General features: G+C 43.7%; 3 protein-coding genes across 5 annotated transcripts in view; 2 read left to right on the forward strand and 1 right to left on the reverse strand.

Moving 5' to 3' along the window:
* Positions 1-7,386, reverse strand: hgh1 (HGH1 cochaperone). 2 transcript variants are annotated; one of them, XM_086086064.1, is made up of 10 exons: positions 6,838-7,386; positions 5,380-5,489; positions 5,139-5,277; positions 4,695-4,832; positions 2,870-3,021; positions 2,597-2,697; positions 2,286-2,384; positions 1,068-1,159; positions 761-883; positions 1-325 (listed from the first exon to the last, which is right to left on the reverse strand). In XM_086086064.1, exons 2-10 carry the CDS (start codon positions 5,487-5,489, stop codon positions 140-142), a joined length of 1,140 nt encoding a protein of 379 aa, XP_085942190.1. In that variant the 5' UTR covers positions 6,838-7,386; the 3' UTR covers positions 1-139. The 2 variants fall into 2 exon arrangements, with proteins under 2 accessions (XP_085942190.1, XP_085942189.1); XM_086086063.1 differs by having other exon boundaries at positions 6,751-7,383.
* The window catches only part of cpne1 (copine I), a 21,995-nt gene continuing 6,393 nt past the window's right edge, over positions 7,169-22,770 (forward strand). The window contains exons 1-5 of one of the 2 annotated variants that reach the window (XM_086086061.1): positions 7,169-7,316; positions 20,379-20,507; positions 22,194-22,373; positions 22,507-22,581; positions 22,653-22,724. In XM_086086061.1, coding sequence (XP_085942187.1) covers positions 20,379-20,507; positions 22,194-22,373; positions 22,507-22,581; positions 22,653-22,724 — 456 coding nt within the window. In that variant the 5' untranslated portion in view covers positions 7,169-7,316. Of the gene's footprint in view, positions 7,317-19,639; positions 19,788-20,378; positions 20,508-22,193; positions 22,374-22,506; positions 22,582-22,652; positions 22,725-22,770 lie in introns of those variants that run through there. The other variant, XM_086086060.1, reaches the window with a different exon arrangement.
* On the forward strand, positions 7,181-14,433 carry rbm12 (RNA binding motif protein 12). Its single transcript, XM_086086059.1, has 2 exons — positions 7,181-7,316; positions 11,672-14,433. Exon 2 carries the CDS (start codon positions 11,700-11,702, stop codon positions 14,409-14,411), a length of 2,712 nt encoding a protein of 903 aa, XP_085942185.1. The 5' UTR covers positions 7,181-7,316; positions 11,672-11,699; the 3' UTR covers positions 14,412-14,433.

Genomic DNA, 22,770 nt, shown 5'->3' on the forward strand with positions numbered 1-22,770 from the left:
TATAGAAAATGGCTGAATACCTCTTTTATTTGTCGTAATTGTCCACTGCCGAATACAATCTTACCAATAAAGTTGAGTGTGCAGTTTCACACACGACATAAAAAAAAAACGTGCTTATGAAAATATTTCATAATTGGCCTTATTCCTGCCTGGTGTGTGTCTGCTCCTCCTCTTCTCCTCTTCGCTTTTGTATCCGCTCCTCTTCGGCCTCCAGCTCCTGCTGCTCCTTGGCGTCGGCCTCCTTCAGTTTCTCCTGCACGTCCTCCGGAATGCTGACCTCCAGCAGGTTCTCCATGCCCTCCTGCGGTTCGTCCCCGATCAGCACCTACAGATGGGACGACCGGTGCGCTGATTAATATTGTGTTAGTGGAATTAAGCATTCAAACCGAATGATTCGTCGATGTAAATGAGGCCGCCATGTTGCGCAAAAACCGTCTCCAGCCTGCTGCGAATGAAATGTGAAGGAGAGCCGGCTCATGAAAATGACAACATTTATAATCCTGGTTTATTATGTGGCTTGTAATGAAATTGAACACGAAGCTTGTCATTGCTGAATATTTCCTAACTTTTCTCGTTTTCTTAATAAAGCAGGCGGGAATCGGTGAGCATGCGTCACATCCTCGGAGTGAAAAGATCCAAAAAATGGCAGCGTCTCTACCACTTTGCATACCAATTACTTGACTAATCGATGGGATAAAAAAATATTCAATAGCCGCAGAATTTTTAAAGTCTGGGCCCGTCTAACTAAGGTTCAACGTACCTCCACCAGTTTTTCACATGCGGTGGTGACTCGGGGGTCCGTCTCCCAGCGGTGGAACTCCCTCATGATGACGTACACGTTCCTGTCTTTCAGAGTCCGTCGGCCATCTTTAGTCGCCATCAGCTACAAGGTTGACATTGATGTGAGCGAGAAGAACACGGGCGGAGCATGCCAAGAACCCTTTTACTTAAGAAAAAGGAGCTGGATCAGTACTCGCACCACTTTTCTTTGATTACGAGTAACTACGCTTCTACTTGAGTATAACATGCGAGTACTTCTGCGACCTCTGCTGTGTTTTGATTGTTACCAGCATGAGCGTCTCCAGGAGCATCTTCCTGATGTCGGGGTCCTCTTCTCTCGTCTTGTCCTCCGGCAGGTACTGAAGGTCCACGGGCAGACCTTCATCACCATGACATCATCATCATCATCATCATCCTCGTTCTCATCATACTTGTGACACATCAGTAGTGACAGACCGATATGGTTTTTCCAGGGCCGATACCGATTATTAGTAGTCAAGAAGGCCGACATTAATTTACAGTAAAAGAGAAAATATTACCGTCAGAATAATAAATAATAATAATAAAATACTTTTTCTCTTCATTTTTAACATGTAAAGCAGGGCTGGCGAGATCTGGTCCTCGAGGGCCAGAGTCCTGCAGGTTTTGGACATTTCCCTTTTTTCAACACAGCTGATTCATGATCAGCTCATCAGCAAGCGCTGCATAAGCCTGATAACGCGCCTGTTAATTGGAATCAGCTGCAGTTCAAGTAGGGAAAACCTCTAAAACCTGCAGGACTCCGGCCCTCGAGGACCGCAGTTTGCCGCCCCTGATGTAAAAAATAGAAAGCTTTGTTTGAAAATGATAACAAAACTTGCAGGGAGCTTCCAGGGTGCACGTGTTAAGCTAAATTAAAAACTAAGCAAGTTAAGAGTTCTCTAAAGTTTCCCAAAATGTCAACATACGTTCTTTAGTTTATTTATTTTTTAAATATTTAAAAATACAAAGTGTAGGGAGCGTTCAGTGTCGGTATCATGCATTATTAAGTGGAAATTTAACCATAAATGCAAAGTTCTCACTGAGCGACAAATGCATGCAAAATTGCAAATGTAGCTAATTTGGGATTTTCGACAGGGATCGTAAAAGGTTTCAAAAGATCTTCGCAGACAGTGAAAATGTGTCTGAATACGTTCGAAATGTAAAATCTGACTGTGAACATCTTACAAATCTTGATGAAAACCCTCAATTTGCTACGTTCGCATCACTGTCATTCATTTTGTGTTTATTTTTTTAATGTTGATCAGGGGCAGAAATTTTTACTTCTTTCTTTCTTTTTTCATTTCTTTTATTGTAAAGAGTGAAATAAAATTTGAATTGAAATTCCCCGCTCAGTGAGATACCAGCTTTATCGGCCTTCAGATTTGTAAAAAGGCCGATGCCGATACTTGTCAAAATGCCAACTATCTGCACCGATAATCAGCCCGGCTGACAATCGGTCTATCCCTACACGTCAGATCTCAAACCTTCATTGTCCTCCTCGCTCAGTTCTTCCGGACCGGCCAGCGGAAGCAGCAGAAAGGGAAGGATGTCCACTTGGTTGCTGAGGAGCCACTCGTGATTGGCTGTAGGAGAGTGGTCATGTGACAACAACTGAGAACATTCAGTTTCTTCTGCTACTTTGAAATTTTACTACCCAAAAAGTTAGCGGCCGAACGTGGCTGAAGTGGACTATCTCTTAAAAAAAACAAAAAGAGTGGGCGTGTCTTTGCTGCACAAATGGATGGATTTTTTAAAAATTTCCCCATCTCTCACGACGGGTTTTATAAAACCTCACCGTAGTCAAAACAGCAGTTGCGCAGGACGCCGACGACTCCGCCACGCCGCACCGCCGACGCCTGAAATTGTGTGAAGGGCAACAAGCGTTGGACCACACACCTGCAACACACAAATCAAATCAATTCCCCCCATTGAAATGATTGCAAAAGCCGTTAATTGGTACCAAAGTACATTTCTGAGACTGTAATTTTTTTTTTTTTACATTGGTAAAAGATTTGAATCTTCCACAAAATGCATAAAAGCGGCTTAACGCGTTGCCGACACAACGGACCGGTCTCGGTCCATCAGGAAGCGTCTGGCGTCGGGCATCTGCGTGAGATTGGACAGCAGAGGAGCCAGGTAGTGCAGCTTGGCGTGGGGGTTGTAACCCTCCGTGCAGAGCATGTCCACCAGCCGAGCCAGGCCAACCTCCTCCTGGAGCAACTGGAAAAACAAACGCATTGGATTGCATTCCATCCCGAACTTTCGTGTCCATTATTCATCGTGCAGTTTTTGCCAGACTTCCTCATTTGCATATTTGTTGTTGATCCGTATTGCCGCAAAACGGAACACTTTACATTGGTGAAGGACTGAGTTCTTCATGTATATCTACATACATCCATACTATTGGTGGGGAATAGAAAGTGAGCGCTGCCGGTAGCAAAAATCCACCAGTAAATGATCCCCCCGTCTAAAAGTGATTGTAATTGCCTAAAGATGCCACAAGGTGTTGACAAAGCACTTTTGTCTGAAGCAAGCGCCTCTACTCACGTGAATATAGTTCCATGGCACCGCCACACACAAGAGTCCAAAGTCTGGTCTAGTTTATAGTCTGGTCTCGTTTAGTCTAAAGTTTGGTCTCCTCTAAACTAGGGGTGTTTTTAAAAAAAATCGATTCGGCAATATATCGCGATATTACGGCGCAATTCTCGTTTCAGATAAATAAATGCATTTTCATACAAATCTTACCGTGTACATGTACAAGTTTACTGATTAGTATTTTCTAAATTTCAGTAAAAAACAGGCGGCACGGTGGCTGACTGGTTAGCACGTCCGCCTCCCAGTGCAAAGGTTGTGAGATCAAGTCCGGGCTTCGGCCTTCCTGGGTGGAGTTTGCATGTTCTCCCCGTGCTTGCGTGGGTTTTCTCCGGGTACTCCGGTTTCCTCCCACATTCCAAAAACATGCATGGCAGGTGAATTGGACACTCCAAATTGTCCATAGGTGCGATTGTGAGTATGGTTGTTCGTCTCTGTGTGCCCTGCGATTGGCTGGCAACCAGTACAGGGTGTACCCCGCCTACTGCCCGAAGCCAGCTGGGATAGGCTCCAGCAACCCTGCGACCCTTGTGAGGACAAGCGGTACAGAAAATGGATGGATGGACAGTAAAAAACAAAACACAATAATCGGGATTAATCGGCATCAAATCGTGACCTATGAATCGTGATACGGATCAAATCGCCACGTACTACGCAATTCACACCCCTACTCTAAACTCGAACCTTGATTGGTTTCGCACCTGGTTTACAGTTTAAAATTTGGTTTAATCTAAAGTCTTAAATCTGACCTGGTCAGAAGTTTAAAGTGTGGTCTGATCCAATATCTGCTCCGCACTGGTCTGGTTTATTCTAGCCTAATGTCAGGTTTTGTCTAAAATCTTGTCTGGTCTATCCTAACGTCTAATATCAAGTCTGGTGTGGTCTGAACTGTAAAGTCTGGCCTAGTCTAAAGTCTGGTCAGAAATATGATTTGGTCTGGTCCAGTATGGCTGAGTCTAAATTCTGGTCTGGTCCGAAATGTAAAGTCTAGCCCAGTCTGAAGTCTGGTCAGACTGTCAGGGTCTGGGGATGTAGTCCAGTTTTAAGTCTGCTCTGCTATGTTTTAGTCTAAAGTCCGGTCTTTTGTAAAGTCTAATATAAAGAGTGGTTGTATCTGATATCTGGCCTGTAGTTTAAAGTGCGGCCTAGTCAAAAGTTAGTCTGGTTTAGTCTTAAGTCTGGAGAACAGGTTTGGTTTTGATTGCGACAATTTGGAAAGTGTGTAATGAATCATTGCAAATATAATTGGTCTCACGGGCAACGTCATCCAAGCGGAAGGATCCAGTCGGGTCCCGGCGTACCTTGAAGAGTGTCTTGCATGTCTTCTCGTGGCGAGTCAGGTTGGACAGGATGGTGCAGATCTGGTCTGAAAACAGGTACTGCGGATCCTTGAGGTTTTTGAGCAGTGAGGGGACCACACCGACGTCTGTCAACAACACCTGACCAGAAACACACAACGCTTTATTTTTCTTTGTGCTTTTATTGAAGAAAAGTTGCGTTTGAATACAATGCCAAATTTTCTATAAAATATTTAGAAAAACATAATAGACGAGAATGTAAAGACAAAATATAGAGTGTAATAAATGTGTCCCCTTACAATGTGGGAAGCACAAATTTGCAGTTTCTTTTATTTCAAACACACCGTGTGGTGGTGTTTGGAGCCAAAAAGGTGAGAATTGTTATTGACTTGATGTCCCAATATTTATGAAGCCCAGCACGCATCGGCGTGGATTGCCGCTCGTTACCTGGTGCAGAGTCTCGTCGGCCGACAGGTTGATGAGGATGTGGTAGCAGTCCTTTGCGATGGCGACCGACGGGTCGGACGTCAGTGCGAAAAGAGCGGCTATGAAGTCGGGTTTGGTGCGGAGGAAGCGGCAGCCATCTCTGTAAAAAAAAAAAAAAAAAAAAAAAAAAAACCCACTGTGATTGTTGTGCTTCTTCATCATCATCATCATCATCATCATCATCATCATCAACATCACCCACCTGTTTCCCGACAAGCCCAGGATGTAGCTGGTGGTGTGGCCTTTGATGTCGGGCCGCGTCGCTGGCGTCAAGAAGGAGAGCAGCTCGGCAGCCTCGGAATCATTCAGCATCTTTAAACAAAAACGCAAAAATAAAACCTGCATTCTTCCATAACTTGGAAAACATTTGGGACCAACAATCTTAAACTTGAAACATAACTTATATATTTTGTGGGGTAAATACAAAGGAGGCGGCACGGTGGGTGACTGGTTAGCACGTCCGCCTCCCAGTGCAGAGGACGTGAGATCGAGTCTGGGCTTTGACCTTCCCGGGTGGAGTTTGCATGTTCTCCCCGTGCTTGCGTGGCTTTTCTCCGGGTACTCCGTTTTCCTCCCACATTCCAAAAACATGCATGGCAGGTTTATTAAACGCTCTAAATTGTGTGATTTTGAGTGTGGATGTTTGTTCGTTCGTCTCTGTGTCCCCTGGATTGGCTGGGAACCAGTTCAGGGTGTACCCTGCCTACTGCCTGAAGCCAGCTGGGATGGGCTCCAGCAACCCCCGCGACCCTTGTGAGGACTAAGCGGTTAAGAAGATGGATGGATGGAAATAGGAAGGGTGTCTAACTTACTGTCATGTGGAAAACAGGAAGTGCTCTAACTGAAGAAACCAAAGCAGTTGTCAGGGGTCTTAACAAAATGTCTGCTGCATACATTCATCAAAATACCCCAAGGATGAAGAATTTGACATTTTTCTTCGCTGCTTCTTGTCATGGTAAAATTGTCTCGTTTTAGGGCCGGATATGTCTCGTGGTGTGCCAGCCCTCATCAGCCAATGATGAGCCCGGTTGTGGTTAGTTTCAGCGAGTGATCGCAGCACCCAACAACACTGCAGCTTTGCTTACCTTTTGACTATATGGCATGATAAGTGCTTCAGCCACCATCAAATGGGTTTATTCACTCCCTAACTTCAGCCAGCCTAACTGATCATGTCAGTGGCTGAGAAACTCGGTGTAGGCGTGGTTACGTTAATTAGCCCATTTGTGACGTAACAGTCGGGGGGGGGGGGGAAGCGCAGGACGGGTTGCTCACAGTGGTTTTCAGAAAAAGGCAGCTAAATAAAGATTTACTTCCGAATTTAATTTGACACTTGATGGTTCTTAAAAGATAAAACATGATGTATAACATACACGTAATATCGCTACATTTATATCTGAAGTAAGTCAGTGTTAGTGAAAGCTACGAGACTGCTATCATATTAGTATAACTCGTAAGAACTTACAAGTTATGTTATTTATGCTAGGTTGTTTACTGGGGCTTTACTCTAACGCGAAAGAAAGCGAAAAACGGTGGATGGCGATGGTCTAAATGTAGCTTCACAATATTGACCTACCTTTACTTGCTATATAGCCGCTGGTCTCATTCCGCACTTCACTCTTCAATTTAAAACACGAAACGTCGTGTGTGTTTCTTAACTCACGTGTGGAAAGCGCCAAGGATAGTGGATACCCAAAACGCATCCGGCAACCAGATCCGCACCGGAAGCTACGGTAAGGCCACTTGGACAGACTATATAATTGTGACTTTTTCATTCTGCCGGAGAGCAAAAAATCCATTTTCACTTAATTAGTGGAAATATATTCACATTGTTCGAAGCATTCCGTCCAGTCACATACTGCGGGAGTCAAATCAGTCTGTTTCGCAACTATACTGCCTGCGTTTTTTGGTTTTTGCGTCCGAAGTTCTCCTTATTCGCCGGTAGATGGGGGCATTTCGCCAACGTCACCTTCTCGCGATGAGTGCAAGATATCGCGTTGTTTTCACCGACATTTCGTGTGCAGCCACCGCGGTCTCTGCTAGCTTGCTTTTTCCAAAACCTTTTTTTGCAGAGGCGGAAGTGAGCAACCAAGACGTCCGTGCATGAATCAAACCTGAGTGTGTTAGTTGACAGAATCCTCGGTAAGAATTCCCAGAAGAGACGACCTGCTTAAAATGCTAAAAGCTTTATAACACAAGCCGCCGAAAAATGGCGACTCTGGTCCTCACACACACGCACACACAAAGCAGGTTTGGTAAACAGCTAAGTGGCTAGTGGGGCGTAGCCTGCTCGTTTACGTTGATGCGCTTCTCTGTGAACTAGCATATAATAATTTTTATATTGTATTATATAGTCCAAATGGTGTCTTACCGTCTAAAATTATCCTTAGTTTAATAAAAATCCGTTCGGGGTGGTATGTTATTAGTGAATGAGTACCAATCAATACCTAATACACAATTTTTGTTGTTGTTATTGTTTGAATAGTTTGCGTTAATGTGTCGTTTTGTGTAAACTAGTGATGGAACGAGTTTGTGTGAAGGAGTTTTTTTTTTAAGCTTCTGGCATAGCACAGGACTGGTGACGTCACACCCGCCATTAAAAGGAGGTTGTGACGAGTTGACCCTCATATTGAATCAATGATCGAAATACTTTCCCTATTAGGTTGCTATTTTAGCGTATGTAATATGAGTATGGAATGAGTTGGATTGTGTCTGTTTACGCACATTGACCATCTTTGCTGCATTTTGAGGCTGAGCTCATCAATTTAGTTGCTGGCTGTGCTCCCAATGATCTGCTGTGTCTTGTGAATGTGCTTTTTCTGGACATTTAAAAGGACAATGTCTTTCTTCTGTCTGCTGATTTCTGTGCAATTTACAATGGAAGCTTTTCTCTTCATTACACTGGTTGTTTCCCCTTGTCTTTTTTTTTTTTTTAGACTGGAAGTGCTTGTTGGTTGATGTATTTTGGTCTGGTGCCCACTCAAAGGATGTTCTGGTTTGTTCCCGAAGATGTTTTGCTGAAGATTGTTCATTTTAAGTCACGTTACCATCAAGAAGTCCAGGTTACTTAAACACATAAAGGTACCTAATGATTTAGGTTGGCAGTGAGTAGAAAATAGTCATATGGACAGCTTGGCTGAGCTCGACTTGCTAATGATTTTTCCACTGGTGGTACCGGCTGGGACCAGAAAAAGTTCCTTGGTTGGTTGAGCTGATACCAAAGGGGCACAAGTTGTTTTTGTTCATGTTGATGTGTTTAGTTCCAGGTAGAGTTGTACCAGTCTTGCCTTTCGGTACACTCGCAGAGATCAAGATGTATGGATTACTTTCCACTTTGTTAATTGATCTGTGCTTGGTGAAATGTGGCTGTGAATTTGTGAGTCACAAATTCTTCTATTGGTGTCTGCCCTAGTTTCCTGTAAAGCTCCCCATTTTTTTTTGTGCTCGTTCTACAACACTTTTATAGCGCCATAAACCTGTTAAAATAGGCATTGTTCTCAAGGACGTGATCAATCCTGACTGGGAGATGAGGTTTTTGTCAAGGGAGGAGCCAAATTTGCTTCGGGTTGTTCGTGAATGTTAAGAGTTTTTGCATGCAAGTCTACACGCATTCTAGGCATAATTTTTTTTTTTTAAACAACAAATTCAGTGGTAACCTGACTTAGAAGTTTAATAATGTAAAATGACAATTTGTTCCCAAAATTTGTCAAGAACACAATTTTTAAAAATGGTTTTGTCATCAATAAAAATAGAACAGTATTATTTAAAAATGAAAGAAAATATACTTTGTATAAAGTGTAATTACTCTATGTTGTAGTATTTGTGTGTTGGATGTGTGCTTTTAAGGGGCTTGGCCTCGTGAGCGATGTCTGGAGCTGGAGTCGGATTGGCCGGCGGTAAGTCAGTGTGTGAGCGGTGGCCTTTTTCTTTTCTTTCTTTTTTTACCTTCATACCGTTCGAATCACATGTAAAGCACCCCCCGCTGGGCAGGAGGTGAATCATTTCAGAGGATTTGCTTAATCGAGATTGAATGGGAGGAGTATTGTGACGCCCTGACTAATCAATATTTTTGACCAGGTTTACTGGTAAGTCAAGGTACCACTGTTTTAATTAGAAATATTTTTAAGACAAATAAATTTTTTCCTTCACTATTAGCAGTAATACTTTGTTCCGATCCTTCGCGAGTAGTCAGGATTACTAAATTGTTGTGATTTGTTATGACCTCTAAATTCAAAATGCTCGAGAGTGTAACGTGTTGCTGAATCAGGTTGGTGGCGCTCTTGAGCTGTGTTCTGTATGAGGATCTTGTTCAACATGTTTTCATAGCGCTGCTGCGTGCTTTTGAGATTTTGCATTGAGCTGCTGGTATTTTGCTGAGTGGTTGTTTGCTCATGCTAATGACTTAATGCTATTGTGTCGCTTTGGTCCATGATGTGCTCCGATGTGTTTGGAAAAAAAAAAGTCACTTTTTCACTGGGGTCCGCATCGCTGTGTAGTGCTATGCTGTTGTGGGAATTACGATTGTATGATGTTGCCGTTGCTAACCTTTGCTGCCTGTTAGGATTAAGAAAATGTTTGGCACACATTTGTAGTTCTGAGGGAAAGCGGTTTGCTTTGTTTTTTTTTTTTAAATGTTGTCAAAGTGTCCGTCAGAGTGCCCGTATTACCCTGAAACTACGTGGCCAGTTGAGTAGCATATAGCGATTGTTCTCCTTTTACAATCTGACAAATGGTTTATTTCAGTGGTTTATCTGTTTTTAAGGAAACTCAATACTTCTTTGGCAAATGAGTTATTGCTTGTTGAGTGTTTTTATTTTTTTTACATTTTACAGAAACGGACAATCCCAAGAGAGGTAGCGGTTGCCTTATTCCTGCAGTCAGTCACTTTGTCCTGGTTTTGCAAAAATAGTTGATCGAAAATCAAATCGGAGCTCCAAAGTGAAGTAGCTGGGCGGGTAACATTTCGAGCAGGCCTACCTGGCCCCCTTTTTTGGTGTGCTCACACATTTTTGCTTGGGATGGGATTCAGGCGCCCTTCATTGTATACTAATCGGGGAACTCCACATGGCGTGAGCTGAATCGTGTCATTTTAGTTTCTCTTCTTCTAACTAGCCATTAGCCAAGAATATATACAAGGCACATTTTAGCATGTTAGCTCATTATTTTAGCAGTTACATCTCCTCACATTATATCTAGAATATTTAATTCAAATAAAATAAGTGTGTGTTTTTGCTCCCGCCTCCCAATGTGTATGAAAATGAGAATGTTATTGTTATTTAGTAAGATGGCAAAATCGCGCCTGAAATGGTTAAAGGGGTTTTTGGCTCATTTAGCCATTTTCAGCAGTAAGAAGTTAACAGTTTGTCTATCATTAATTTGATACCTTTTTTAAAATTTTCATATACACTTAATACCTTTAAAATTTGCTTTTTAAAGGTATTACATTGATTAAGAATATAATTAATTTGAGAATTTCATTATTTTTCATGTACAGTTAATACCTTTAAAAAAATGTGCTTTTAAAGGTATTAACTGTACATGAAAAATAAAGCTATCAAATTGATTTGAGACAATATTAACTTGTTATTGCTGAAAATGGCTAAATGAGTCAAGTAACCCTTGAAACATGTCGACAAAATTGAAATGGCTTGCCCAAGCCTTTTTGGGGGGGACTGTTTCCGCTGTTCAGTTATCAAGAGAAAAAATCTGCAATTTCCTATTCGTTATATATTTGACGCAAAATGCTCATTTTGACTCGCAAACTGTGATGTGAAACTGCTTATTTTGAGCCTTAAGTTCAGTGGTGCCATTTTTAAGATAAGCGTGACTCCACAGTATTGCTTTTGAAATGGTGCCTTTTTGTTTTTGTTTTGTTTTACATTCCATCTGTTAGCCGATCAAATGACAGGATTGCATCATGCTCGTCCCTACACGGCCAACCATACTGTACTACTGCGAAGGTTGCTCGATAGTGGGCCAGTATGGTTCAGGTATTATTACGAGGGAAAATGCGTACTGAGGAAGACTATGCTGAGAGGTCGAAATGAAGTTCATACATTTTGAATTGACTAAATTATGTCACTAAGATATGTTTAGTCAGTGTTTTGGAGAGCTTTTCCTCTGTAGGTCTTTCCTGTCTTCATGCACTGTTGATTGTGTTCTGCTAAAATTATTCTTCGATAGGACATTCTGTGTAAAAATTTAAACTGTCACTGCCTGATGCTAATTCTGTTTTTGGAAGCTTGAGCTCATTACTCTCCTCGTAGTACTCTAAATTCAAGTGTTAAAGACGGGCTTGGAGTTTCTTCTGCAAACGATTTGCACCTTCACCCCTAATTCCTCGCTACAGAATCGGTGGTTTCCAAATGTTTGGTTAGGATCCCAAAACATTCCATATTTTTGGAATAAAATGTCATGCCATGTTTGCTGTGCATCTGGAAACCACGGGTTTGGTCTTCTTTGCTCCTGATCTGACGGCAGTGTTGCTCTCTCCCCAGGTTGTAGGCCTGTTGATTAGCTGTCAGTATGGCGGTAGTCATCAGACTTCAAGGTCTGCCCATAGTGGCCGGCACCATGGACATCAGACACTTCTTCTCTGGCCTCACCATCCCTGATGGGGGCGTGCACATCGTGGGTGGCGAGCATGGCGAGGCCTTCATTGTCTTTGCCACCGACGAGGACGCTCGGCTGGGGATGATGCGCACAGGTGGGTCCATTAAGGGCTCCAAAGTGTCATTGTTGCTCAGCAGCAAGACGGAAATGCAGAATATGATCGAGTTGAGCAGGCGCAGGTTTGAGGGCGGCACGGGTGCGGCTGAGATCGCCACACCCACGGTGGCTAATCGCCAAACGTCCGTGGCAGCCATACCCACGATACAGTCGGCCTCAGCGGGAAGAAGTGGTGGCCATGGAAACCCCGGTTTCGCTAATGCGCCCGTGGTGGTAACGGCGAGCTCCTCACAGGAGACTCCGATTCACAAGGCGGCGGCGGCCAGCCTGGCGAGTCTGATGCCCAACTTTCCGCATGGCTACAACGCCGCCCCCATCATGACAACGGCCCTGACATCTCTCAATGCAGGCCCTCCGCTCATCGCACCCATGCCCAACATGCCAACAATGTCCACGTTGCCCACAGTTCCCCTTCCCGTGTCGTCCTTACCCCCTGTCCCGACCGTCAGTCAACTTTCCCACGTACCTCCTGTGCCGCCAATGTCCCACCTATCACACATGTCCTCCCTGCCGCCTTTCAACCCATCCATGCCACCACCCGGAACACTTTCCACTGGCCTCCCCCTCAGTAGCCCGAACCCGATGCTGTTCAACCCCCTCACCCCTCTTGCGTCTCTGGGCTTTCAGGCTCACATGAAGGCTGCTGCAGCTACAGCCCCTTCAATCGGTGTGTCAAACCCAGATGAGTTGTATGTCCTCTTGCAGAACCTCTCATTCACCTGTTCAGAGATGGAGATCAGGGACTTTTTCCGGGGTCTGGGAGTGGACGGAGTGCGCTTGTTGAGAGACGGGCAAGGTCGTCCGACCGGCAGATCCATGGTCAAATTCTTCTTGCCCCAAGATTGCTTTGAAGCTGTAAAGCGGGGTGGCGGCATGATGGGTCAGAGGTTCATTGAGGTCACCCCGGGCTCGGAGAGGCAGTGGGCCAGCCTCAATAACAGCACGATGGGCCTGACTTCTCAAAATAATGCGAAACCGCACAGTTTCTCACAAGACCAGCACCAGCGGCGTAGTCAAGCCGCCGACGTTGGCCGGGATCAGCGAGGGAGGTCAAGATCTCCGCATCGTCAAGAGTTGTGTGTTTACCTGAAGGGCCTCCCTTACGAGGCTGACAAAAAACAGATCAAGGAGTTCTTCAAGAACCTGTCCGTGATGGAAGAGACTATGTTCATCGCCTACGGCCCTAATGGGCGAGCCACAGGAGAAGGCTTTCTGGAGTTCAAAACGGAGCAGGATTACAAGACTGCGCTGGGTTCTCACATGCAATACATGGGCTCCCGCTTCATCCAAGTACACCCGATCAGCCACAAGGGAATGCTAGAAAAGATTGACTCCATTCGTAAGCGTGATGCAACAAACGACGGCAGGAACCAGGATGGCCTCAAAACACCAAGGAACTGCGCACATATCACCAACATCCCTTACAATATCTCCAAAAAGGATGTCCGGGCCTTCCTGGAGGGCGTCGGGCTTTACGAAGACACAATGAAGGTTCTGACCGATACCCACGGCAATGGTTTAGGCCAGGCGGTCTTCCAGCTTCAGACCGAGGAAGACGCCCGTAAAACGGAAAGACTTCACCGCCAGAAGCTCAATGGCCGTGATGCGTTCGTTCACCTGGTGACCTTTGAGCAGATGAAGGAAATTGAGAGGAACCCACCACCCCAAAACAAGAGGGGCCAAAGAAATCCACACCAGAACCAGCAGACCCAGAAGCAGGGCCAGCACCTTCAGTCTCAGGCGGTCCCACAGCAGCCTCAGATGAATCCCTTTACAGGCATTGGCGGTGAGGAATTTAACTTTCTAAGAGGCACTATGGGAAATCTCAACAGCTCCCCATTTGTCACTCCATTCTCTACTCCCGGAAATGGTGTAGTGGGACCCCCTCCAATCCCGCCATTGGCAGTAGGACTTGGTGAAGTCAATCTTTCCGTCGCTCCGCCGCTCATCGCGGGTCTTCCCGGAGCTCCGCTTCTGGAGCCACCGGGCTTTCGACCCGGCGTGGCAGGGGGGCCAACGTTCGGTCAGGAGGTTCTGAGAGGCTTGGTGCCCTTTGACAACAGCAGGAAACCAAGCGGAGGAGTAGGAGGAGGTCTACAAAACAGAGGCGGCCCTGTGGCTAGCAACAACAACAACAACCAAGGGCATCAAGGAGGAGCGCCTCCCTGTGGACCTCCTGGTTTCAACCCAGGCCCAGAGGGTCTCTTGGCCACCCCCGGGGCACCCAACAACTCTAACAGTCAGCGCAATTCTGCCGCCTCTGCTGCCGGCCCAACAATAGTCAAGCTCCAGAACATGCCGTTCACCGTCACCGCTGACGAGCTCATGGATTTCTTCTATGGCTACGAGGTCCTTCCTGGATCCATCTGCTTTCAGTTCAACGACAAAGGCCTGCCCACCGGCGAAGCCATGGTGGCCTTCCAAAACCCGGCTGAAGCTACCGCCGCTGTCATGGATCTAAACGACCGCCCCATTGGCGCACGCAAAGTCAAAATTTGTCTGGGTTAGGACGACCCCCCCCCCCCCCCCCCCCCCCCCTTGCCCCAAGACCCCCAACGGCAGCAGACTGACTCTAAATGTACCCCTTTCAGGCTGAGCTGTTGCCGGTTGGGTACCGGTGGCGAGAGTTTGCTGGCTTTTTGTTGACTGGTTACCAGTGGCCACTTGTGCGTTTGCTACTTGGTATTGATGGTTTCTGTAATTGTGATGTGATAACAAAAATGCAACATAACCGCACACAACTTGCATCATAAGGACAACGCTGGTTAGGCAAGAAATTCAACACGTACCGGGAGCTAGAGAAACGCAAACTGCAAGCCCAAACCCCCGCTCCCCCACCCTCCACCTTTTTTTTTTTTTTAATATCCAAGTGGTTTTCTGGTTAAAATAACCCAAATTCCAAAGATCTGGTCCAAATTTTTGCCACCAATTCCAAACCAGCTCATACCGTCTCAGTGTGAAGGGGGTCTTACTGTAAATAAATGTTATCTTTTGTCCCCAACACAACTTCTTTTTTTTTTTTTTTTAAGCATAGAGCAACCACTTGAAGTCTTGGATGTTCCATTTTGAAGTCACAAACTTGATGGTCATGATGAGGACAAATTGCCTGGGAAAAATGCTGACTTGTGTTCTGTCGCTATGGTAACGCCCACGTTGCTGCCTCGATGTGTAAACCGCGTGCTCGAGCTGAGGTTGTTTCACATTTGCGGTTGCTATGCTAATGCCGCTACATGCTGTGTTGCTAATATCTTTACATGTTGTTGTTGTTGTGGTAAAACGCGTTATAATTTGTTCCCTTGCTGTCAAACTCAATGAACTCTTCGCTGTTATGCTTCTTCCACATGAAATGTCTGTTCTTTTCTTCCTGTGTCGCGATGATGATGATGATGATGATGATGATGATGATGATGATAGAAAGCATCTATGTATTGTCGCTAGAGTTGCAAAGAGGTGGAACATTTTCATCAAGTTTCTGAAAAATTTCCATGGGAAGTGAATCTTGGTCATTTTAGAAATATTATTGCTCCTGTCCTTTGGAATTGTAGGATTTCATGAGAATTTGAAGGTAATGTAATGAAAACGTGTCCCGTTGAAGCACAAATGTAACTGCAATGGTGCCTTAAGATACCAGTGACCCATCTTTTAGTGTTTCCAGGTACAAGCTGTCAGTTGGATGCCTTTTTGCTTTGACTTAGGCGAGCGCTCGATGGCGTCAGTGAACTGAACTCACTTCACGACAAGCAACAGTTTGACAGATTGTCAGAAATTATTTTTAAAAAAATTCAAGGCTTTCAACGGTTTCGTGCCACTCCCTATTGAAGTTTACTGTAAAACTAAACAAAATTACGCATTGTATTAAAAAAAAAAAGCACAGTTTTGCCATAAAACTGAAATGTGTAAGCAGATGATAAAACTATTCACAGGCATAAATTTGTCTTCCCTTGCAAAAAAAAAAAAAAAATCAGCTATTACTAGTACTGCTGTGACTTCCTGAGAAACTGGGACCGTATCCGTGTACTGTATTACCTCCAGATGGCCAAAGCACGGCCGTCAGAAGAAGCACTGTCCATTGAATTAAATTTTTTTTTTGTTTATACTGTATGTTTTTATAAAGTATGATATAGAGGGCTGCTTTTCTTATACATATTAAAAAAAAAAACACAGAAGCATGTTTAATGATTTGAGATACAAGTGTGGTCACAGAATCACACCTCGAGGCAACAGCTCGTAACTGGGAACAACTCAAGTTGGTTTACTTGTAAGTCAAGGTATCACTGCCCGTGCATGAAATCAGGACGTTATCGTCAGGATTATGCTAGTTAGGGCCCAACCAATTGGACGATATTAGCTCTTAAAATCGTTGGAAGATTGGCAGATTTATTTTTCTCTTTTAGATTTTTTCCGTTTTTTTACATTAGCACGTTACAACATAAGACGATGATATTGACGTTCAAATACCCTAAAATTTAGTTGTCTTTGTTAAAATAAACAAATTAAATTGAACTACCTGTAATTGGTAAAGTACTTTAAAATCACCCAATGTTCTGCCTGTAATTATCTTGGTTTAAAACGTTAAAGGACCAAAAACATTTTTTTCTTTTAATTATATATTTTTGATTAATCAGCCAATTGATCACAATTCTATTCTGCCAAATATCGGCATCACCGCCCCAAAAAAATTATATGGGTCAAGTTGTCATTTTGTGGGTTTCTTTTAATTCCCATGGAAAGTTTCCCATTTTGAAACTAATTGAATTTTGCAGCCCTACCTGTCACATGCTTTTTTGTTGTTGTTGTTGTTGTTGTCGTTGTTGTTGTTGTATGGACATTTTGATGAACATACGAAGGTCATCGTGTTGCTGTGAAGCGGGATGGACAATTTACTGTCTCCTCTTTCTATGTCAGTCATGTCAGATTGGTGGCCGAGCTATTTTTTTCTTTTGTTTTTATGATTATGTTGCTGTGTTTGGATACCCGAACATACATGATGTTGACACATATACAAAGTAGGCGCGTAAACTGTAGTGTTTGTAGCATTTTTAGTTGGGTAGCATTTTTGTTGTACGTATTTCGACTTGGGATGTTTTCATGTGTTTGTATGATGCAACACAACATGCTCTGCACATACTCCTGTTTTTTTGGCTAATAAAAAGGATGTACGTACAGGACGCTCTCCTTCGCTCTCCTTGCCCACCAGCCGGCCACTCTCTTGTCTCCTTGTCATTGTCTTAACATGATTGAGTGACTTTTGCTGCTGTCTTGATGCCCTTGTTGTCCAAACTGGATAATATTTTTCCTTTTGGAATTCTTTGTTGAAGCTGTCAACAACAGCGGAGTCTTGGGGCCGCACTGAAACAGATGATGAAGATGTCTTTTGGATTAAAGTAGACATTTTAACCAAAAACATATTTGCCAATAACAGTTTAAAAAAAAAAAAAATGCAATTCTCAGACGTTTTTTTCTCAAATTACATTTTCTCTGATTATGAACATTTTTGTATAATATAGCTTTAGTGTTTCATATTTTTTTCCTGTAAATCATGAATGGTAGAACACCCCTTTTATATTACAAAATTAGAGGACTGAAATTTGACTCCACAGAAAATTTTGAATTTAAGTTTGACTATTCTAAGAAAATTACTTCTTTTTTTTCAACGTACAAAATTAACATTAAATTATCATGTAATAGTGTTCAAACTTCAATCACCAAGTACTATCTTAAAAATAAAAATAAATCCCAACCCACCAAGTCCCACTATCATAACCAACATTAACATTCATAGTGTTGCTGGCTTAAGTGTTCATTTAAATAAAAAAAGGGGTTGGGGGTGTAAAGGTTTTACTCCTAAACCGTCATTTTATGTTATTGGAAGCTACTGTAACATTACATAAGCACAGTTTGAATAACACTGCACTTAAATATAGAAATATGGGAGACTGCTTAAATGCAAATGCATGCACTGAAAATGTTAAATACAACTGAGCCCAGTGTTTCTTCCGCAATAGAGAGAGAGCGCGTTTCCACTGATGGTACTCAAACCACACTTTGAAAATCACGTTGTAAACATTGTCATTAAAAAATAATGATAATAAATGTAGGACTCAGTTTTCACTGACGGACTTGACTTGGTTTGATAGTTTTTCCTGTAAAATTATTCGTAATGTGCTTTTTTTAAACCACGTAAATGAAGACTTTATCTCGTTACTTTTATTTTACGCAAAACTACAGCTTTATTCTTGTGCAGGGCTTCAGACTGCTCCTCAATGGTGTCATTTTGATGCATAAAGTATGAGGTATTACAATTTCTCATATACTCGTGCTTATGCAACCAGATAATTTGTTGATTTTTTTTCCCCCTGCCAATTTTCTTCTCCACTCTTCAGCTCATTTATTAGTAATATAGGGTAATGAGTGGGGTGAATTTAGGGGCTATGCTGTGCTTATAGTAAATAAAAAAAACAAAAATAATTAGGTGCCTTGTTGTGATATTGTCAAGGTATAATTTAACACATTTAATGATAATATTACTCCCTTGTCTGGAAAAAAAAAGACCACTTCAGACTTCACTCTTGCATCTTTATCCTTGTAATATTGCGACATTATTCTCTTAAATGAATTACTATCCTTGTACTCTCCCTTTGTTGTGGCCCCATTACTCCTGCATACCTTTTTTAACTAAAGACACACTTTGAAGAAATCTTTGGTTGACTGAGCGATTGTCAACAGGCTTGATAGAGTCCAGCTCTACGTGTTATGAAAACAATTGAAGAAAAGTGACCACATGGATGAGTGGCTGCATGATTGCTTTACTAAGTTTGAGATGTTGCTGTCACTTTTGATGCAAAATGTTCACATTTGCCTCGACGTATCTTGTCTGATTATTGACATGCGTTTACGTTCAAAGTCATGTGGCATGCATTAAACAAGGTCTAAACGAGAACAGTCTCAATTGCTTTGGAGATTTGAATAGAATCCGTACGTGAAATACAAAGAGACATGTAAGTACCATGACTTTTTCAATGTCTGTATTAGACAAATACAACTGACGAAATGTGTCATGCTGTATTAAAAGCTGTTGCTGTTGCACAGGAAGAAGTGGATGTTTGCCTTGGATGCTTCTTGTTCTAGGTACCATGCTGATTGAGAGAGAAAACAATTGCTCTATATTTCTGTGTTGTGTTTTTACTTCTCCTTTGCTTTGATGAACGAAAAAAATGAACGAAAGAAAGCGGCGATGTGCGGAAGTTGGCGATGTGCGCTGCATCCGGCGCAAGTATTTGCCCTTCAACATAATGGCTTAGAACACATTCGGTTTTGTGTGTGTGTGTGTGTGTGAGGGAGGCTTTGTTTGATATTTTTTAGTACTAAATTTAAAAGACCGTTTTTGAATTCACTTCTGGTGAGGCAACGCTTCAAATAGTGTACAAATGCAATTGATGTAAAAAAAAAAAAAAACTAAAAAAAACGACATTACGTTGACGAAGTGCGACGGAGAACGTGACTTGAATATTTTACATGATTCTAGGAGTCAATTTTGTCAATTTAACACGACTAGCATCATTTTTCAAACCCGAAAGTAGCAATGTCCTGTTAAGTTGGTTGAGCTCTGGTGCTCTTTTATTCTGACTGGCTGAGGCCGGAAAAGGGTTTTCCCGAGTTGGGCGGGTGGAGGTGACTGACTGTTTTGTCCAATCAAGAGGCCGCTTTTTTGGTTTTGATGTCCAATCAAAGTGAGGACTTTGTGGCTGGCTGACTGTCGCTTCCTGTGTGAGTCTCGTCTGTTTTCCAAGCTAGTGGCTACGGCTTCGTCTCTTTTGGGCAAAATTGTGGATTTAAAAAACAAAAACAAAAAAAACATCCAGACTGATGTCAAAGTTTAACCAGGTAACAACGTGTTTGCTCCGCGTACAGACATGTTGACTGAGTATTTTTTTATTTAATTTTTCGGGTTCCCGGTTTATGCGCTACTACGCCGTAGTTCTTGGACTCGATGTAAAAAAAAACCCAATTATCTTAACTTTTACCAGTTTATGACATAATTGTTGGCACATGTTTAGTTCACCTTTGCGTCGCTGTTGGGTTACCTTGTATATATTTCATGTGGTGTCTTTGTAAAAAGTAAAAAATGCCAGTTCCCTTGCTTGCGAAATATAAATGGGCGTGTGTACTATGATTGTAATTTTCCCCTCGTACGTTTCAACCCCCCCCCCCCCCCATGACAAATCGTTTTTCACTGAAAACCTTATGTGGTGAACGACAATTGTTTTTGTTGTTGTTTTTCAAAGTCCACATTGGTGTATTACGTGAATTATATCCCATGGGAAATACGTACATGACTTGTTTTGTCACTGACTCATTGAATATTGTTTGGTGTCCAAAACCGAATCTAGAGATAAAACAATAAATACTAAACAAACAATTAGACAAATGCATAATTTCTGCATGTTTATTTTTATTTTTTATTTTTTTACATAGATGGCGGACTGTGTGTCTAAGGTGGAGCTGACTGTCTCCTGTTCGGACCTGCTGGACAAAGACGTGGGATCAAAGTCGGATCCTCTGTGTGTGCTGTTGCAGCGCTCTGGAAAAGACAGCTGGACTGAGGTAAAAGGAATCGTTCATCCACAGTCATACGTATTGAACCAAAATTCATCTAATAGCTTGATGATCAAATGTAATGCAAAACGCCGTAGCCCGGCTGAGAAAATGAGCTTAAATGAGGCATGGGCCGACATCAAGAGTCTGATCAACTGTGAGCACAAATATTGTTGTACCACATTATCAAAATTACAGCTCTATAGGTAACCTGTCCTTTTTTTTAAACAAATTTTTTTTTTCCTATTGAACACAATCAATTTTATGTTTGATTGTTTGTTTGAATATTGTGTATTTGGTGCATTAAAAAAACATGCATGTTAAAGGGAAATATTAACATTGTTCATGTATTTGACCTCTTCTTTGTACGTCAGTGTGCCGTCACAGATTGTCTATTTTTAGAACAGCCCCATGAGCTACTAATGTTGTCCTTGCGGGCTAACTAGTAGGCTACCCGCTGGCACTTTGGCGTGGCAAAAAGGCATCAGTGACAATTATGTTTGAGTTAGCGCTAGGGCTGCTCTGATCGATCAGATCGGATCGTTTTGAGAGAGAGAGAGAGAGAGAGAGAGAGAGAGAGAGAGAGAGAGAGAGAGAGAGAGAGAGACAACCAACCAACCAACCAACCCATTTTTTTTTAGAGAGAGAGAGGAGGAGGGAGAGAGAGAGAGATGGAGGGAGGGGAGAGAGAGATGGAGGGAGGGGAGAGAGAGAGACGGAGGGAGGGAGGGGAGAGAGGGAGAGAGAGCGAGAGACGGAGGGAGGGGGGAGGGAGAGAGAGAGAGAGAGAGAGTCAACCAACCAACCAACCCATTTTTTTTTTAGAGAGAGAGGGAGGGAGAGAGAGAGAGAGAGAGAGAGAGAGACGGAGGGAGGGGAGAGAGGGAGAGAGAGCGAGAGGGAGAGAGAGCGAGAGACAGAGGGGGGGGGGGAGGGAGGGAGAGAGAGAGAGAGAGAGATGGAGGGAGGGAGGGGAGAGAGAGCTGGAGGGAGGGGAGAGAGAGAGGGAGAGAGAGAGAGACGGAGGGAGGGAGGGGAGAGAGAGACGGAGGGAGGGAGGGGAGAGAGAGAGAGAGGGAGAGAGAGCGAGAGATGGAGGGGGGAGGGAGAGAGAGAGGGAGAGAGAGAGAGAGAGAGTCAACCAACCAACCCATTTTTTTTTTTTAGAGAGAGAGGGAGGGAGGGGGGAGAGAGAGAGAGAGAGACGGAGGGAGGGGAGAGAGAGAGAGGGAGGGGGGAGGGACAGAGAGAGGGAGGGAGAGAGAGAGAGAGAGAGAGAGTCAACCAACCAACCAACCCATTTTTTTTTTAGAGAGAGAGGGAGGGAGGGGGGAGAGAGAGAGAGAGAGAGACAACCAACCAACCCATTTTTTTTTTTAGAGAGAGAGGGAGGGAGGAGGGAGAGAGAGAGAGATGGAGGGAGGGGAGAGAGAGAGGGAGAGAGAGAGAGAGAGAGACGGAGGGAGGGAGGGGAGAGAGAGCGAGAGATGGAGGGAGGGGGGAGGGAGAGAGAGAGGGAGGGAGAGAGAGAGAGAGAGAGAGAGTCAACCAACCAACCCATTTTTTTTTTAGAGAGAGAGGGAGGGAGGGGGGAGAGAGAGAGAGAGAGAGAGAGACGGAGGGAGGGGAGAGAGGGAGAGGGAGAGGGAGAGGGTCAACCAACCAACCAACCAACCCATTTTTTTTTTATTTTAGCTGGGCCGCACTGAGAGTATCGAGAACGCCTCCAGCCCGTCCTTCAGTCAGCGCCTCCGTCTGGACTACCACTTTGAGACGGTGCAGAACCTCAAACTGGGCATCTACGACATCGACAACGCGTCCCGGGACCTCGGCGACGATGACTACCTGGGAGGCGTGGAGCTCACCCTGGGCCAGGTAAACACAAATGGAATTTGGATCAGAGGTTTGAACTCTGACACGGGCCTGTCCGCGTTCAAACAGAGCACCACGTGATGTGTGTGTGTGCGTGTGTGTGTGTGTGTGTGTGTGTGTGTGTGTGTGCGCTCAGATCGTTGCCAGTAAAACTGTGACCAGACCGCTGCAGCTGAAGAAAGGAAAACCTGCTGGCAAAGGAAGCATTACGGTATGCAGTCCTGTTCACGCTGCAACATAATCATGACATTTCATTGAACAGCGATTCGTATGAATAATAAGGTCACCGCTGAGGAGATAAAGGACAACAGAGCCATTCAGTTGGAGATGGAGGCCAAAAATCTGGACAAGAAGGTAACTTTTACAGTCTCTTTAAAAAAAAAGTATTTGCCCCCTTCCT

This window comes from Leptonotus elevatus, chromosome 10 (assembly GCF_054856555.1).
Source record: "Leptonotus elevatus isolate MCC_2025b chromosome 10, RoL_Lele_1.0, whole genome shotgun sequence".
Taxonomy (NCBI): domain Eukaryota; kingdom Metazoa; phylum Chordata; class Actinopteri; order Syngnathiformes; family Syngnathidae; genus Leptonotus; species Leptonotus elevatus.